The sequence below is a fragment of the Pongo abelii genome, chromosome 4 (assembly GCF_028885655.2).
Source record: "Pongo abelii isolate AG06213 chromosome 4, NHGRI_mPonAbe1-v2.0_pri, whole genome shotgun sequence".
Taxonomy (NCBI): Eukaryota; Metazoa; Chordata; class Mammalia; order Primates; family Hominidae; genus Pongo; species Pongo abelii.
Window position 1 is genome coordinate 180,818,384 of NC_071989.2, and position 18,780 is coordinate 180,837,163.

General features: G+C 39.8%; 1 protein-coding gene across 5 annotated transcripts in view; it reads right to left on the bottom strand.

Annotated features, from left to right (window-relative positions):
* The window catches only part of FBXW11 (F-box and WD repeat domain containing 11), a 145,245-nt gene that overhangs the window by 91,190 nt on the left and 35,275 nt on the right, over positions 1 to 18,780 (bottom strand). For 2 of the 5 annotated variants that reach the window (XM_054556233.2, XM_024247381.3), the window contains exon 2: positions 4,925 to 5,026. The exons of the other annotated variants lie outside the window; for them this stretch is intronic. In XM_054556233.2, coding sequence (XP_054412208.1) covers positions 4,925 to 5,026 — 102 coding nt within the window. The remainder of the gene's footprint in view (positions 1 to 4,924; positions 5,027 to 18,780) is intronic. 5 annotated transcript variants of the gene reach the window in all.

The window sequence follows — 18,780 nt, forward strand, 5'->3', positions numbered from 1 at the left end:
GGGTTTCACCATGTTGGCCAGGCTGGTTTTGACCTGACCTCAAGTGATCCGCCCACCTCGGCCTCCCAAATTGCTGGGATTACAGGCGTGAGCCACCGCGCCCAGCCTATTTATATATTTTTTAGAGCAAACCCGTGGCCCGCAAGCCCCCAGGACGGCTTCGAATGAGGCCCAACACAAATTCGTAAACTTTCTTAAAATATTATGAGATTTTTTTCTCTTGTAATATTTTTTTTAGCTCATCAGCTATCATTAGTGTAATTTTATGTGTAGTCCAAGACAATTCTTCTTCTTCCAGTGTGGTCCAGAGAAGCCAAAAGATTGGACACCCCTGTTTTAGAGACAAGGATCTTGCTCTGTCACCCAGGCTGGAGTGCAGTGGTGTGATCATAGCTCATTGTAACCTCCAACTCCTGGGCTCAAGGGATTCCCCAACCTCAGCTTCCAGAGTAGCTAGGACTACAGGCACATGGCACCATGTCCACCTAATTTTTTATTTTGTTTCGTAGAGACAAAACACAAAAATAAAACGTTTTGTAGGGCCTTGCTATGTTGCGAAGGCTGGTCTCAAACTCCTGCCCTCAAGCAATCCTCCCACCTGGGCCTCACAAAGCACTGGGATTATAGGGGTAAGCGACTGCTCAGCCAAAAATGTAGGTTTTAGTGTTTACAAAATACTACAGATTCTACCACTGAGCAACCCAAAACGTTCACATTATCAGACCCAGAGTGCTATAGGATAATTAGGATAATCAACAAGAAATGACAAATCCCTAATGCTCATCAGAAAACAGACAAGAAGCAATGAGTTCAAACAGCCATGTCTGACCTAAGACAGACCGACCCTGAACAAAAACAGCCTTATCATATGCATGGTCTTTTAGCTAATCCTTACCTAGCCCTGGAATCTAAGACTGTAAGACTGAAATTCCTTCTTAAATGGAGAACCAGGAGCAAGTAAATTAAAAAATGGATTTCATACCCCCGCAAGAGTAAGAATCAGTAAGAGGTGGCAATTATCTTTCTCTACCTCATAAAAACCCTTTATGATTTTTAAAGATGAGGAAACGGGGGTTCGGGAAAATAAAGTAACTTGCCCAGTATCACAAAGTCATTAAGTAGTAGGAACAGGACTAGAATAGAGGTTTGTCTGCACCAAAGCCAGGGTTCTTTCTACCAAGCTGTCTCCCTCCTCTAAAAACGATCCTCTTATATCAAAAGCTCTGAGAAGTTCTGCGGCATTCTCAGGCCACTGTGGCTCACTACACCTATTAAAAGTGAAAAAGAAACAAGAAAGGCGGCTGTCAAGAAGCTGCACCACTTACTGCCCAGCACTATATGCACTAGAGCTTGGAAGAAGGCACTCAAACTCAATTCACACGAGCCTCACTGTCATTCCAAGCAATCAGTCCTACCCCAGCAAAAGGCTCATCACTAACACTCTCCCCCAGCTGAGGCTGCAAATGACATTCCCAAGACAACTTGCCAGTCTATTACATCACGCTGCTGTGTTGGCTTTAAATTTTTAACTCCAAAAATTAAGGGGAATTTGTTTCAACCTAAAAATGGCAGTTGCGAGTTAAAATGGCAGTTGTCACTACAGACTGGTGACTAGGGCACTGGCTTTGCAGTCATCCAGATTATGTTCCTAACTCAGTTCTGCCACTTAAATAAATGTGTAACCTTAGGCAGGTCAACTCACCTCTGTAATTTCATATACAAAAATGGCAAGGTAGATAACTTTTCCATAAAAGATCAAATGAGATAATCCAATTCCTAGAGTCCAACACATAGAAAGAATGTGGAAAATAAATGATACATACTATTATTAACATTGGTATGATTCTCATGCCACAGGAATCTGGGCAAATCAATAATCCACATGGTCTGAATTCCTGATTATTTGCTATAACAATCAACTGGCTGAATCAGGACATCTGAGGCAAATGAAACACTGACTCAGTTCAGCTTGGTTGAGAGATAACCAATAGAGGCCCTGGCACATACCAATTGCTCAGTAAATATTTATGGAATTAAGTTTGCAGAAAGTCCACTCAGGAAGCTCACCAGCTATAAGATTCAGGAGGGCTCATTTTGGCAAAAAGAATGGCAACCTTTTTTTTCTACAGAATTTGGCAGGTTTTTCTTTTCTTATTTTCAACTAATATTAATAACTAAACAAACCATATACCAGGTGTCAATAGTGAGGTTTCTACAAATAAAACTAACACGGAAAACTACAAAAGCAGCATTCCAGAGTAGAGGAAAGAAAACCAGTTTGGGAATCAGGCAAGTGTGTGATTCATATGCCAGTAACTTTACAGTTATGTAAACATTATCTTGGGCCAAATAGTCACCTCGGACTCATTTTCCATATCAGAAAATTGGAGATAAGAACACCTACCTCACAGGGTTGTCATAAAGCTAATACATGTGAAGCATCATGTAACAGTTGGTAATGAGTGATTTTTAAGTCTCTGATACCTGTTTTCCCTTCTCAACGATGGTAGAAACTGGAATGGGTAAATTATGCCTAAGGGCAACTACTATCTTCCCTCCTGCTTTTTCAAAAGGTAAACTAAAATGCAGCCATATAGACAGGTCAATGGGCTCAAGTTGCAATCATCAGTGAGTCCACTCTGACAATTTTAAGGGGGAACTCTTTCATGGAACTTCAGAGACCAGGAAAGAACTAGGCTCTGTTCTCTCCAGGTAGCCTAACTATTCCTTCCCTTCTCAGGCCTGCTTAATATGAGGTTGCTAAAAGGTGTGCAAAGGAAGAGTCATCTTTGCAATAAACCAAAGAAGCAGCATATAAGCAACAGGCCTTCTTTGAGAGCCCAAACCCAAATTAAGGCACGAAATTTTAGCACTGTTTGGAGACTGGAGGTAAAGGGGAGAAACGTTGGCATTAAAATAATACTTAAATGAGTACAGAGGAAGGAAGTCTTCCAGGCTCATTAATATTAATACATGTTTACTTTCCATTCACATGTGGGACAAAACAGAGTAATGATTTGCTAATGCCAATCAGCTGAGTACTTAGTTCATTTCACTATGCTGCATACCCTCAATTATATACTAGCAAAAATTAAACCTAAGTAAACAGAATACTCTACACGTCTCTAAAGACAATATTGCTCCACTCACTGAAATAAGATCCAATCAAGGCAAAAAAAAAAAAATCTTTTTTTTTTCCTCTTAAGTGAGTTTCACTAAGAAAGATGAGTCAAGGAACTTTTAACAAATTTGGATTTCCATTTTCAACAAGGTAGGAACCCGTGTACCTCCTCCCACTCACCCCACCTCCAGAGAACTCACAATACTGTTACTAAAATATATTGAATGATGTCTTCCATTGGCCAATTACTTTTAACTGAATGCAATAAAAAGAATCTGCACTTCAAGACCTCACTAACAACTACAATTTTTCCCCTTCTTAAATTTCCAGTTCTGGAAAAAACTCAGTCAGCCCACTAAAAAGCAACTGTAACATTCCTTTTAATACAGAAAAATAGAGACAAAAATGTACATCTATTATAATAACGCAAATATCCATTATACAGCATCAAGGAGAGCACATGCAATAATGGCTGCCATTCCAAGAACATTTTTGTTAAAAGTTACATCACATGCACAGAAGCTGCTTTTCCAAAAGTAAACATATATTCATTACACTTTGAGCCTCATTGAAGCATCCTGTTCTTGTAAGGTAAGACTTGTAATCCACCTTTATATACAGAATCTAAAGACAACTGGGCCATATATTGAACTCGCTCTCCAGTTAACTGTGTTAGTGAGGTTCCAGTACAGTTTTCCAAAGAAAGCAATTTGAATCCATAACCACACCAGTGCTACTCTGAATGTTTGCCAATAAGTAAATAAAATGCCTGAACATTTGCCTCCTTCCTGGCTCCCCAGCTCCATTGAAAACTTGTAAACATGAATAGAAAGATAACCTTGAGAACAGTAAAGTCACCCATGCCATCAATAATATCCCTCTAACTCAATACCTAATTTTACAGTTTTCCTCAAACAGGAGAGTCTCAACCAGATGCCAGGAATTTAATATGGCTTTTTAAAGATATATCAAACTGTCTGGAATATGCAGTGATGAAAACTGAATACTGCTACTGAAACCATATTTAATTAAACACATGCTTGCTCTAAACAGAGTTTCAGAAATAAAGCTACAATGTTTTCTTCCTTGGCTCTCTTAGAAGCCACCCCAACAAGAGAGGGTCACCAGCTGCACTCCTGCTAACAGTTCTATCCTGAGCAACCCTTTCCCATCCACCCCCAAAAAGTTTTACTTTTATCTGTGGAATTCTCTGCCGGCCTCGGCCTGGAAAACTGGGTGGACCCTGAGGACAGGTGTCAGATCTGGCCCTTGGGAGGTGGCCCAAACTGACAAATTATTGGCAGCATAAAGCTATGATCTTTATAAACTTCAATTTGAGGCTTTATGCCAGTAGTGATTCCCTCCCCGCTCCTTTTTTGAAGAGGGGAGAGAAAGCAAGCCAAAAGGACAAGTTTCAAAATAGAAAAAAATCACCACTTTAATTATGAAACCCTCCCAACTCAACAAAGAACTGTTAAAGGTAGCCAAATAGAAAATGTCAGGAGTTTTTTTTGGCACATGCGCAACTATTAAACATGAGAATTACAACCTCAAGGTGAGGGGAAAAGAGTAAAAAGCAGGAGCAGAAAAGGGGAGGACAGGGCCCAGCCAAAGACCCGTTTGCTCAAAAGGGCCCCTCTTGGTACTAACTCCTCCATATGGGGCACCCAGGCTGGAGGAAAGCAGAGGGTTACACAGAACATTTAGCAGACTTAACATTGGATTAAACACACTACTGCAAGTTTCAACAAATGTTCATGGCATACGTAAAAACACATTTACAACAAGAAAGAAGAGAGGCACCTGGAGACATCTGACACTGGGCATGCTCTGCAGGCAACTCAGTGCGCACATGCTCTCTACCAGGTTGGCGCAGCCTAGCCACAAAGACCTTGGCACAGAACACTGCAGGATGACAAAAAGGAAGGAAGAGAAGAAGCAGTTAGAGGCCGCAACAAATCACTCCTTCACACAGGCAACTTGAATGTTAGTTGGGGCAGGGGGTGCACCCTTGGCAGTTTGGAGGTTAGGGATGGTCCCAGACAGCTCACTGAAACCTTGGGGGAGGGCCCACTTGATGTTCTATGGAAAGGAGGTTTCTGCTGCCAACCACTGATTTCTCAGGATACAGTGAATAGAATCAAGAGGGACAGAGAGAATGTTTAAACAAAAACCCACCAAAGGGAACTGTGAAAGTTTGAGTGCAAAACAAGATTAGTGGTGAAATTGTTGACTACAATTTCATCAATGCCACAGTTTCTCATCTATGTCACATAACCATAATTGTCATCATTGTTTAAGAATCTACTATTTGCCCAGCACTTTACATTTGTTCTCTAATCCTCATATTATTGTAAGGAAACCATCGCTCAGAGGTTAAGTGATTCGCGCAAGGACACACAACAAAGGAGGGGAGAGCCAGAATTTCAAACTTTGGTTTGTCTGCTACCAAAACCCACATTCTTTCCACAAGACTATGATGCTGCTATTGTGAAAACTTAAATCACCCCAACTTTTATCATGTGAGTAAAGTTTTGCACCTCCCTAAGGTAAAATCACAGACCTAAAGAATAAGGCAAAAAGAACAAGAAAGATGGGTGACAGACTGATAGACAAAGGCAATAAAAGAGGTGATTTAAAATGCATGATTTTCAGTGTCATCACATCTCCACCTTCCCAAAGGAAAAACATTGGAATGTCATGATTTTCATTTTAGACTTTGTTTACAAAGTCCGTCTGACATGACTAAGAATTAAAAAGCTTATTTAATTTACCTCTTCGATCCTCTTTTAAAAGCTTGCTGATTTTAAAGGAATTAAGAAAAAAAGTAAAATATAAAATGAACATATGTACTATGGCTACTACTTAATAACCATTAGACCATACTGTAAAGTTAATAACCATTAGACCATACTGTTCAATCATTCAGATCTAAAGTCAATTAATTTACTATGGCAAAATCAATACTCATGTAACAAAAACTAAAGGTGTTTGGGTTCAACCAAAACATCCCAGAAGTCTTGGACCCACGCTCATAAACTTGTTTGTTCTAGCTATAATTAGAATAGCCAAACACCCTCATTTGCCTGAGACAGTCCTGGATGACACTTATTGTCCCCTCATAACTTTCACCCTTAAAAGTGTGCTGGTTTAGTGGATAAATTCTATTATCACCCAACTGCAATATAAACAAAGATAGCTTTGCTTGAAATCAGAGAGACCTGGGTTCCTATCTAGTATCTGCCACTTACTAGTTACAGTTCACCTATAATACACGGAATACTGAGATTACTTAGAAAAGGCATTTAAAGAATACAAAATCAGAGGAACCAAATGGAATAAAAAAATTGAGCAGCTTTCCGGTAGCAATGAAAATGACACACTTCCAAGGTGTGCCTTTATTCCAAAGCCAATACAGTGGCAATATATCATTGAAACTCTAGGTACACAAATTCTGTCACCTCAACACTGCAGAGTGCCAACCACAGAATATGCTGAATAAAATAATGAAATAAAATAATGAAAATAGTTGCCATTTATCAAGCTTCTGTTATGTGCTAGACAGCTGAAATAGTAAACTCTCACAATAACCCTGTAAAATAGGTATTATTCCATTTTACGATGAGGAAACTGATGATCAGGAAAGAGATATCAAGCAGAGTCCCATGGAATTTTTTTCAATTAAGAAAAAAATTTTTTTAATTAAAACGGAAAGGAGAGCCTGATTTGTTAAAACAGCAACACAGACCAGGAACGGTGGCTCACACCTATAATCCTAGCACTTTGGGAAGCCAAGGCGGTCAGATCACTTGAGGTCAAGAGTTGAAGACAAGCCTGGCCAACATGGTGAAACCCTGTCTCTACTAAAAACACAAAAATTAGCCAGGCGTGTGGTGGCACACACCTGTAATCCCAGCTACTTGGGAGGCTGAGGCAGGAGAATTGCTTGAACCTGGGAGTCAAAGGTTGCAGTAAGCCAAGACCACGCCACTGCACTCCAGCCCGAGCGACCAAGTGAGACTGCCTCAAAAAAAAAAAAAAAAGAAAGAAAAGAAAAGAAAAAAAACCAGCAACTTGTCCAAAGTGCGGGGGAATAAGGGCTAACTGATGGCAGAATTAGGACTAGTAAATTAAACCTGACAAGCTGATTTTCTTTCCACTGCAACAAACACTCTCTATCCAGAGATATTCTTACACATGTTTAATAAAAGAATACTCACATCAGCATACATCACAAGTAGATGGGCAAAGAAGAGAGTTTAAGGACTACACCTAGCCAGGTGAGGTGGCTCACGCCTATAGCCCCAGCACTTTGGGAGGCCGAGATGGTGGGATTACTTAAGCCCAGGAGTTCGAGACCAGCCTGAGCAACATGGTGAAACCCCACCTTTACAAATAATACAAAAGTAGCCAAGCATGGTGGTATGCACCCATAGTACCAGCTGCTCGGAAGGCTGAGGTGGGAGGATTGCTTGAGCTTGGAAGGTGGAGGTTGCAGTGAGCCAAGATCGCAGCACTATACTCCAGCCTGGGCAACAGAGTGAGATCCTGTCTCAACAACAACAACAAAAAAGGATTACATCTGGATTCAGCAACTAATATCAAATTAACACCAAAGCTCATATGTAAATCAATTTTTACTTATTCAGTAAAAAGTCAGGTTCCCTCTGCAAGTGTTAATAGTATTTGCCTCAAAGGGTAAAAACCATGAAAGCATAAAGTATTGATTAGATTTGGCTAATAAGTTGGAATCTAAAACTTTTTAAAAGGCAATTTTTCACATTCAGTAAATCAAAAAATCACAGATTGTGAGAACAGGAAGGCATTTTAAAGACTATTTAGTATACCTCGCACCGCTGATTTTAGATTAAGACGTGAAGAAATTAAATCCAAATTAGAAAAATAATGATATTATCAAGGCTTTTTAACCATTTAATGATTTAATCAATACTCATAAAAATGTGGGAAACAATCAACATAAAGAAAATTTTCGGTGAACTTGATTTTAAAACATTAGCCATTTATTAAAAGTCTGATATTTCAAAGCTTTTTGAAGCTTGTTATTTAACTAGTATATTCAGGAAAAGATTTTTAAAAGACCCTCCGAGGGTCAGATTTACAAGATTTTCTCTTCATAATATCTATGGTAGATACTGTAAGATATAAAGAATGATGCCAGTATTTATTGAGTATTTATTAGATGCCAACATCATGCTAAATACTTTATAAAGGATATCTCATCTCATTTTCACAATAATCCTACACAATAGACATTACTTTCCCCTTCACAAGAGGAAACACAGGCTCAGAGATGAAGTAATTTACTTATCCAAAATCGCATAGTGCTGGGTTGGTGCTAAGATTTCAAAATGGCATAATGCTGGGTTGGTGCTAAGGTCTGAGGCAAGAGTACTTTTCACTGAGACAGCTTGATCCTAGGCAGCACCCAAGCTGGCGTGTGATGCAACTGCCAATATCTACTAATCAGAAGTCTCAACTCTCAGATCCCAAGACTGGGAACTTCCAGTTTCAAGACGAGTGTTGTTTTCCATTTGGTAAGAGCACAGACAGTGGTTAAAAGGTATTACAACTGCTTACTTTCACACTCAATAATTACTTTGAAGCTAAGTGACCAGCCACATTGCTGAAAAATCATCTCTACTCAACAGAAAATGCTATTCTAGGAAATACATCCACCTTTTAGTAAGAAAGTCTGTACCCGCTAGCCAAAACAAGGTAGGTTCCTCTTAGGTCTTAGATCTAATAGATCAGGAGGACATTGATCCAATTTGAAAATAATGGATAAAAATAAAAGTTCCACATTCATCAACCTAAGAGCATTAAAATACAGCTAGGACCACAACAGTAATTGATTCTTTTTTTTCTTTTGAGATGGAGTCTCGCTCTGTCACCCAGGCTGGAGTGTGGTGGCATGATCTTGGCTCACTGAAACCTCCATCTCTCAGGTTCAAGCGACTCTCTTGCCTCAGCCTCCAGGCACCTGCTACCACGCTCAGCTAATTTTTGTATTTTTAGTAGAGATGGGGTTTCACCATGTTGGCCAGGCTGGTCTTGAACTCCTGACCTCAGGTGATCTGCCTGCCTCGGCCTCCCAAAGTGCTGGCATTGCAGGCATGAGCCATGGCTCCTGGCCGTAAGTGATTCTGAAGCTTCAAATTTTTAATTTAGGGACACGGCTGGAAACCCATGTTGATCATTCGAGAATAACTATTATCCATGATTGCTTAACTGAATAATGAAAAGATTTCTTCATATTAGCTAAATTTACAGTACAGACGATTGTTCTTTTTAAGTGAGCGGTGTTCTTTCATATTGCTAAAATATGTCTGAAGAATACCCCTGATACCATGGGTATCTACCAATTTTAACAAATACTTATTGACCTGCTTATTAAGCCAACAACAATACACACTAAGCCTCTTTCCTCTTAAGACTTTAGCCTTGAGCTCAAGAGAAACAACCCAGGAGGATCATAGTGGGGATACTTAACAGAAGACTTTGGAGGGTCAAAAATTGCCAAGATACATTTGTTATAATTTCGTATTTAGCTACTTGTAATGATTAATATTCTAATTTAGGGTTGTTCACAGAGAACAGGAAATGATTCATAATGGGTTGTGATATTAACAGCTAATACCTAATTAGATTGTATATTTATAGGTTCTATAGCTGAAGAAAATAATATTAGCCAGGGAAGCTGACAGTGTTTATTACTTTTGCCATATCCACTGTATAATCAAAAACAACCTAAATCAAAGCCACTATGCTGAGAAACACCATAAGTCAGTAAAGACAAAAAGAATAATCTCTTTTGGCATTTTTCAAAAGCAAAAAGTTTATTAAAAGAGGTAGGAGAAAAATGTCCTAGGCTCTCCTCCTATTGCCATAGGAACCACAAATCAAAAGGAAAAAGTGGTTGCAGGCACCTTGTATTCTGATTGGCTCACTTGAAGAACTCACAAAAGCTAACTTCGGTCTGTTTTTAGATGGGATTGTTTTGAATCTCCTGCCCTGATTCCTTCTCAAAGAAGCAGTTCTTTTAAAAGTTCCCCAAAGAGGTATTTTATGTTAATCATCTCTCTAATGTTATAACCTCTGATTTAGAAATCTGCCTTATTATAGGTTTTCTATAACTCCCCCCACCACCAATCTTTTTATTTAATCCACTTCCCACAGAATCATTACCAGCTTCTTCTCACTCCTGTCATCATGATTGAAGTAATCAAGTTGAGAGGCTGTTCCATTAAGTAAAAAACTTATCTGAACTTACATCTATCTGCACATAGTAAAGCAATTAAGACATTCTCTTTATCCTCCAGGAGCTCACAGAAGGGAATCTTAAACTTATAATGTAAATACACATACACACACACACATACATATATATATACACATACACACACAAATATGAACTTAACCCACCCAAAGGAAGAGGATGCCTGAACTAATTCATACAGGGTAAGTAGGAGGCAGCCAGGGGAAAAAGAGAGAGAAAGACATTCCAAGAAGAATACATAGCATAAGCAAAGCCAAAGAGGTAAAAAATGAAACATCCTATGCAAGTATCTGCAATTAATTTAGCATTAAAATACTTAAGTGTGAGATGAGAAAGGCTTAATTAGAGAGACAGGGAGGGACCAGAGGTCTCTCTATCAAACTTGTGACTTCATCCCGTAGAACAACAGGTCTTAAACTCTGTGCTACAGCCCATCAGTAGTTGGCCCAATGCTTCTCAGCTGTGTCATCCAATTTTACATCAGTGTGAATGACTTTTTTTTCTGCAACTCAGCACATACACAGTTTGTACAGTATCTGTCAGAGAGGAATAGAAACAGATCATGCAACACAGAGATGGAGGTGGAGGTGGACAGGGGATGGGGGTTTTTAGATTAAGAGGTAAGGGGTGAAGCATAACATCAAGCCAAAGCCAAGCCAAATCAAGCCAGCAACAAAGAAAGATCCCATGTTTTCTAGAACTCATGGAGAATATTTGCCGCAAACAATAAAAGAAGTCTGCTCAACAGTAACCCAATGACAAAGAGTGTAAGCAGATAGTACAAAAACCAAGGATGTTTTTATAGATGTTATATTATGGATTTTGTTAAAGACCAAAGTGTTTTGAATGTGTTAAATTCCTTTAAGTGAGACGTGCAAAATTTTAATATTCAAATCACTGCTACAGACAATGATGAGACAGCTATTAAACTGTTTTAAGCAAAGGAATGACCCTTGGCAGCTGCAGCCAAGCATGATTTGCAGAGAAATAAGAAGGATAAGTCTCTTCGAGAATCTATAAGATAGCAGCTCATTTTTGTTTTACTACCAATGCAATTTCTTTCAGATGGGCTACAAAGAGTAGACACAAGAACCAGCACTTACCAACTTTCATACTCAGTCTAGGTCCTTTTCTCCCCCCCACAAAACTTCCACCAGGCCCTACTGACAGGGTATCAAACAAAGAGTGCCATGATAATGATGAAGAAGAGAAATAAAAGATCGATTTCACGGGGTAACCATTTGGCAGTAATGCCCTTTCCACTGGGAATCTCTAGCCATGAGTGAGGACTGGGTCTTGATGAATCAGACAGTAGGTGGGCTCAACGGGAGTACATAACTCCAGCTCTCTAAATCTGGATTTGACAGCTAGAGTCCCCATTCAGTTTCTGCTGAAGACTGCCAAATAAACTAAGCATTAAAGTTAATCCAACTTAGGAATTATCCTATTGTGTCTCATCTCTCAGCCTGTTGCTTTTCAAGAAGCAGCAGTGTTTGTAATTAAAATAAGGACGAAGCATTCAGAAGAGTCTTCTAAAATTCAGAACCTAGGCTTCCACTGTTAATGTCTGATGGCAACCTATAAGAAATAGCACTCTCACCACCATAAATGCATTGTTTTTAAAACCAAGAATCACATTGTAGCAATCAGGTTGTAAAATAAAAGTTAATTCACAGTTTAAGGCATTTTCTATAACCTTTTATAGAACTGAATATTGGCCCAGTACCTTAATGTGCAAAATACTTTCTTTTCCTTATAATGGCATTTTATTATAACAGAATTTGATAGTAAACATGTGACATGTAACCAAAAAAGTTTACATTTTAATTCTTAGCAATTGTATTCTAGAATTATATTCTTCTCATAATATTATACCACAGGGTACATTCAGGCTGGGATATATGTTAAGGGAAGAAAAGGGGATGCAGAGAAGTAGGTAGAAAGGGGAGGAAAAAAAATAAGGATGAGAAGAACGAGGAAAACCAAAATTTACTATCTGCCAAGTTTTTAGATTCAAGAACAGCCCAAAAGTAGTGGAATCAGGACTCAAAGTCAGAGGCCAAACTTTGCTTAAACACCACTATAATTTTTTTAATTAATGTCCAAACAATTTTCATCTTGAATTATTCTAAGATAAGATATTAGAACCCGGCCAGGCAAGAAGGCTCATGCCTATAATCCCAGCACTGTGGGAGGCCAAGGCAGGGGATTACTTGATGTCAGGAGTTTGAGACCAGCCTGGCCAACATAGTGAAAGCCTGTCTCTACTAAAAATTACAAAAAATTAGCCAGGCAGGTGGCGCACACCTATGATCCCAGCTACTCAGGAGGCTGAGGCACGAGAATTGCTTGAACCCAGGAGGCAGAGGTTGCAGGGAGCTGAGATCATGCCATTGTACTCCAGCCTGGGCAACAGAGCGAGACTCTTGTCTTAAAAAAAAAAAAAAAAAAAAAAAATCAGTACCCAAAAGCATTAAAACTAAAATGGATCTTCACTGTAATCTCTCTGGTAGAGAGATGAAGGGTAATGTTCTTTTCAAATTTTTATTCATCCATATTTTCCGATTTTTCTCCAATGACCACCTAGTACTCACATTAATACCTTAATAATACCTTGTATAATTTTAAGTGATGCCTTATTTTGTTTAATTATAAAGAGTAACTTGACAATTTTTTTTTTAATGGGGCAGTTCACAACATATTCATGTAGTTTGGCTCTGTGTCCCCACCTAAATTATATCTCGAATTGTAATCCCCACGTGTCAGGGGAGGGGCCTGGTAGGAGGTGGTTGAATCATGGGGGTAGACGTCCCCCTTGCTGTTCTCGCGATAGTGAGTTCTCACGGAATCTCATTGTTTGAACACGTGTGGAAATTCCCCCTTCTCACTCTCTCTCCTGCATCAGCGTGGTAAGACATGCTTGTTTCCCCTTTGCCTTCAGCCATGATTGTAAGTTTCCTAAGGCCTCCCAATCATGCTTCCTGTTAAGCCTGCAGAACTATGAGTCAATTAAACCTCTTTTCTTTATGAATTACCCAGTCTCGGATAGTTCTTTACAGCAGCATGAGAACGGACTAATACACAATTTAAATAAAAACATATTATTTTACCAGGAATTAATTTTGAGTCCATCTTAAACATCCACAGTTTAAAATGTGTTTAAATGCTCAGTGCTAGAAAAATATTTCACCTAGTGGCCCTTGGAAACATCAAAATCATAATGGTTTATTCCTGAGGAAATCCAAAGGAAAAAAAAAAATCATCCTTGTCCACTTTACAAGTACCACCCATGATTCAAATATGTCACCAGGTTTTTCAGAGCTCTTACAGAAGCTGGAGGAGGAAAGAATTAGATGTTTGAGGTGGGAAGTGGAATCTCTATTCTAAGCAACATGACAGAGAACAGGATGTAACAAAATAATCTATTTCCGGCATAGCCACATGGATCCTCAGTTGTACTAGGACCAGTCTGAGGTTCAGCTGCCAAGGAGGAACAGAATCCCCCAGCAAGCTTAAGGTTAAATCAGTCTGAACCCATCCCAATGAGGTTTTTCCAAGATCCATAAATCCTGAGCCTGGAGATAATTTAACACCTAAGTACATCTGGGCCTTTGTTGGTTAGCAGCTGTGGTCCAACTAGGAAAGTTGTTCAGGACTAGGGTGAGACCTCTCAACCCTAAGTTTAATCTTTTTCAATAAAAATGTTAAATGACATGAAAATTAACAAAGAAGGATAAACTGGGAGGGGGTACAAAGTGAGTACCCTATGGCTACACTGTACTCATTAACTCTCATACCACCTCTGGCCAAACAAGCAGCTGAGTTTTACAGACAAGAAAAACTAAGGACCACAGACATCAAATCACTTGCCAGAGGTCAAGAATGGCAGAACTGCACTCTATCTGACTCCAAAATCCCCGCTTTCTTCCCTGATCTATATTGCCCATCACTTCCTTTACCTAACATTAAACTCCGTAGAGCAGCAAGTTTCCCTGATTTATTTTCAAATTTTATCTACCTGTCACTCATCTATATTGCTGATTGATACAATCTCTGGTGTGCAACTCTGCAATACATAGTCAAGACTTGAAACTCATGCACATCATTTGACTCAGCAATTTCACATGTAAGAAATTTTATCAAGGAGACAAAATAAAGAAACGTCCAAAAATATAGCCAAGAAGATGTCATTCACATCACTGTTCATAATAGCAAAGGGAAAATGCCAACCAAAGGGACTGGTTCCACAGACTAGGGATTACCCATAAGACAAACTATTGTGTTTCCGCTAAATAGAAATCATGCTATAGGAATAAATCTATAGACACTAAAGGAAGTTTAATGCATAGAAAGAAAGTTACAATATACAGAAAGAATTCAAGAAACACTAAGTGAATAAAGGCAACAAACCAGGACTTATATTATGATCCCATGTTCATTTAATAAATATAATATATACATAGGCTGGGCATGATGGCTCATGCCTGTAATCCCAGCACTTTAGAAGGCCGAGGCAGGCAGATCACCTGAGGTTGGGAGTTCGAGACTAGCCTGACCAACATGGAAAAACCCCATCTCTACTAAAAATACAAAATTAGCCAGGTGTGGTGGGGTGCGCCTGAAGTCCCAGCTACTCGGGAGGCTGAGGCAGGAGAATCACTTGAACCCGGGAGGCGGAGGTTGCTGTGAGCCAAGATCACGCCACTGCACTCTAGCCTGGGCAACAAGAGCGAGACTCTGTCTCAAAAAAAAAAAAAAAAAAAAAGAAATATATATATATATATATATATACACACACACACACATATAAATCTGGAATTAAATACAGGTGATTTTCATTTTATTCTTTTGGGCTGCCATATTTTTTCAGATGAGGCCATACAACTGACAACTCAAACTTCTCAATCCCTCTCCTCTGAGCCACCTCTAAACAGAATACTGGCATTTCCACAGTTACTTGGGGATCTCGTCATAGCAACTTGCCCCCTGACTGTAGTAGGCCATTCTCCTAACGAAGGTGGAGAGCAGGTAGGGTTAGGACAGCTATAAGAATTTGGTTGCCGGGCGCGGTGGCTCATGCCTGTAATCCCAGCACTTTGGGAGGCCGAGGCGAGCGGATCACGAGGTCAGGAGATCGCGACCATCCTGGCTAACACGGTGAAACCTCATCTCTACTAAAAATACAAAAAATTAGCCAGGCGCGGTGGCAGGCGCCTGCAGTCCCAGCTACTCGGGAGGCTGAGGCAGGAGAATGGCGCGAACCTGGGAGGCAGAGCTTGCAGTGAGCCGAGATCAGCCACTGCACTCCAGCCTGGGGGAAAGAGCCAGACTCTGTCTCAAAAAAAAAAAAAAAAAAAAGAAAGAAAGAATCTGGTTGCACTTTGAGGTAGCAAAGACACTCTCCTCCATTCATTTCAATGCTTGTGGCTTCTAGATAGCTAACAGAGGATCTCCAGTCAGAAAACTCAGTTACTACTTCTAAGTATGTGACAATACATAGTCCATACCGCATGACATCTGAGAGGTCTTCCAGGTGACAAAACTAAAAACCCAACTTGTTTTTTAGACATTTTCTAGGAACTGAGAGACATCTGCTCTCATTTATACTAGTGCCCCGTCCCCACCCTGAATTAATCCAACTTCCCCTTCCCTAACATCTAAGACACTGGTGCTGGCTGCATCGCTTCCTCCTGCTTCTACCCACCATGATGAGTCAAAAGACTTTAATCAGAGAATTTCTGGAAATATGTGCACAACGAGATCCTGATTGTCCTCTAATATACCAAGCCAAAATCCTTACCCTACTTTCATTTAACAGAGGGCAAAGTTGACTACGTTTTTAAAAGAACATTAGAACACACGGAAGGGGCCGGGCGTGGTGGCTCACGCCTGTAATCCTCGCACTTTGGGAGGCCGAGGCAGATGGATCAGGAGGTCAAGAGTTTGAGACCAGCCTGGCCAACATGGTGAAACCCTGTCTCTACTAAAAATACAAAAATTAGCCAGGCGTGGTGGCACATGCCTGTAACCCCAGGTGCTCAGGAGGCTGAGCCAGAAGAATCACTTAAACCCAGGAGGCAGAGGTTGCAGTAAGCTGAGATCACGCCACTGCACTCCAGCCTGGGCAACATAGTGAGACTCTGTCCCCCATCACCCCCCAAAAAAAAGAATGTATGGAAGGGAAAACTTTTTCTCCTGATGTAATGAACATTCTCATTTTTTTCTAACAAGAGATAGCACTTTCTGGAAGATGACCTGAGAAATGTATCTTCTCTCAATAAAGGTTTGACCCAATTATAGTCAGACTACATCATATTTCTATTTTATCTTTTTCATTTTAAACTGCTTAGTCATTTAAAAAAGTTTACTAAACATCAAGTATACTAAATGCTTTGATAGACAAAAATTCTCAAAACTATATATTCTGGTATTAAAAATTATTTCTGCAAATAAAGCCATATTGCTTAAATTATTTCCTGGTTTGCTAAAGGGAAAAAGATGGCTAAACTCCTAAAGTATGAAACATTTTAAATAAATGCAGTTTCACTGCCTTTAAGAGTATTAAAACTTAACTAGTAGCTTTTTTTGTTTTTGTTTTTCAGACAAAATCGCGCTCTGTCACCCAGGCTGGAGTACAGTGGCATGATTTCGGCTCACTGCAACCTCTGCCTCCCAGGTTCAAGTGATTCTCATGCCTCAGCCTCCCGAGTAGAGCTGGGATTACAGGTGTGCACCACCACACCCAGCTAATTTTTTCTATTTTCGGTAGAGACGGGGTTTCACTGTGTTGGCCAGGCTGGTCTCAAACTCCTGGCCTCCAGTGATCTGCCCACCTCAGCCTCCCAAAGTGCTGGTATTACAGGAATGAGCAACCACGCCTGGCTTAATTAGTGGTATTTTTAACATCTTTTGTAGACTTACCACTTCCAAAGACTTTGAAAGTCCATCTAACATGCTACTTGTCTCATTGAGAGCTCTGAAAAAGTATCTGCAGAATAAAAGTTGGCCCTGTTAAAAAATCTTTTGAATTCTGCTATGTCTTGGCTTCATGTCCCCACCCAAATCTCATCTCGCATTGTAATCCCTCGAAGGAGGGACTTGGTGGGAGGTGACTGGATCATGGAGGCAGTCTCCCCCATTCTGTTCTTGTGATAGTGACTGAGTTTTCAGGAGATCTGATGGTTTTATGAGTGTTTGACAGTTCCTCCTCTCTCACCTGCCGCCATGTAAGACATGCCTGCTTCCCCTTCCACCATGCTTGTAAGTTTCCTGAGGCCTCCCAGCCATGCAGAACTGTGAGCCAATTAAACCTCTTTTCTTAATATTTATAAACCACCCAGTCTCAGGTAGCTCTTTATGCAGTGTGAGAACAAACTAATACAAATTCAAACCTTACATCATTTAAACAAGCCCTCTACTATTTTATAAACACTACTCATTTCTTGAATACATACAACATTTATTTTCAAAGACCTAACAGGCCCCTACACCAAATAAATACATGTTCCAAGTTAGCAGTGTTTTAATTTTACATACATACACCCACACACAGATTTGGAAAACAATGGTAATAAAAATTTTGCTTCTTTAGCTAAGAACAGCATGAAAAGCGAGTTGTCAAAGATAACAGATATAAAGTGGCACATTTTATCATCCCTTAATTTTACAGTAAAGTTTACACTTGCTCTTCTTCATACAGTTCATTGTTCTTATATCCTAAGCTGACCTTGGTTTCAAATAAAAACAAAATGTGTGCCTTACAGTCCACTGGGCTCCAAGAAATTAATTTGTCTTTCAGGCAGGGGCTAGGACAGCCTTAGAGTAAGGGACTCCTGCTGCTTGCTGCACAGCAAGGATGTCTTTGGTTCCCTTCACATTGTTTGAATCCTGCAGGCAACTGGAAAAGGGGAGTTCTCACGACTTGAAGCAAGGAATTTCGCTAAATGCTGGAGCTGAAAGGGACTTTACAGACTTTATAGACCATTTTCTCCATGTTCTTAAAATATTTTTCTAGTCTAGTTCCTCTAAGTCTCTCACACTGTGCTGTTAGTACATATCACTTGAAAGCACCCAGTCTTAACAGCAGATAGTTATGGCTAAACACCTGCAACAATAAAGTCAATCTATAGGTTTACAGACGCTTTTTGCATGTGTACACATGAATATGGACAGAAAACAACACTCTGGAACTTCTCACAAAGGAATATATTTATCATCTAAGGTTACAAAAGTCTTAATAAACTACTGCAGAAACAGAGTACTACTATTACAAGCAAAGCCTCATCTGTGCCCCTCCTTTAAGACCCTTTTTCCATGCGTTGTATGTAACTTTACCCCTGACTTCATCTTTTTGTCCTATTTT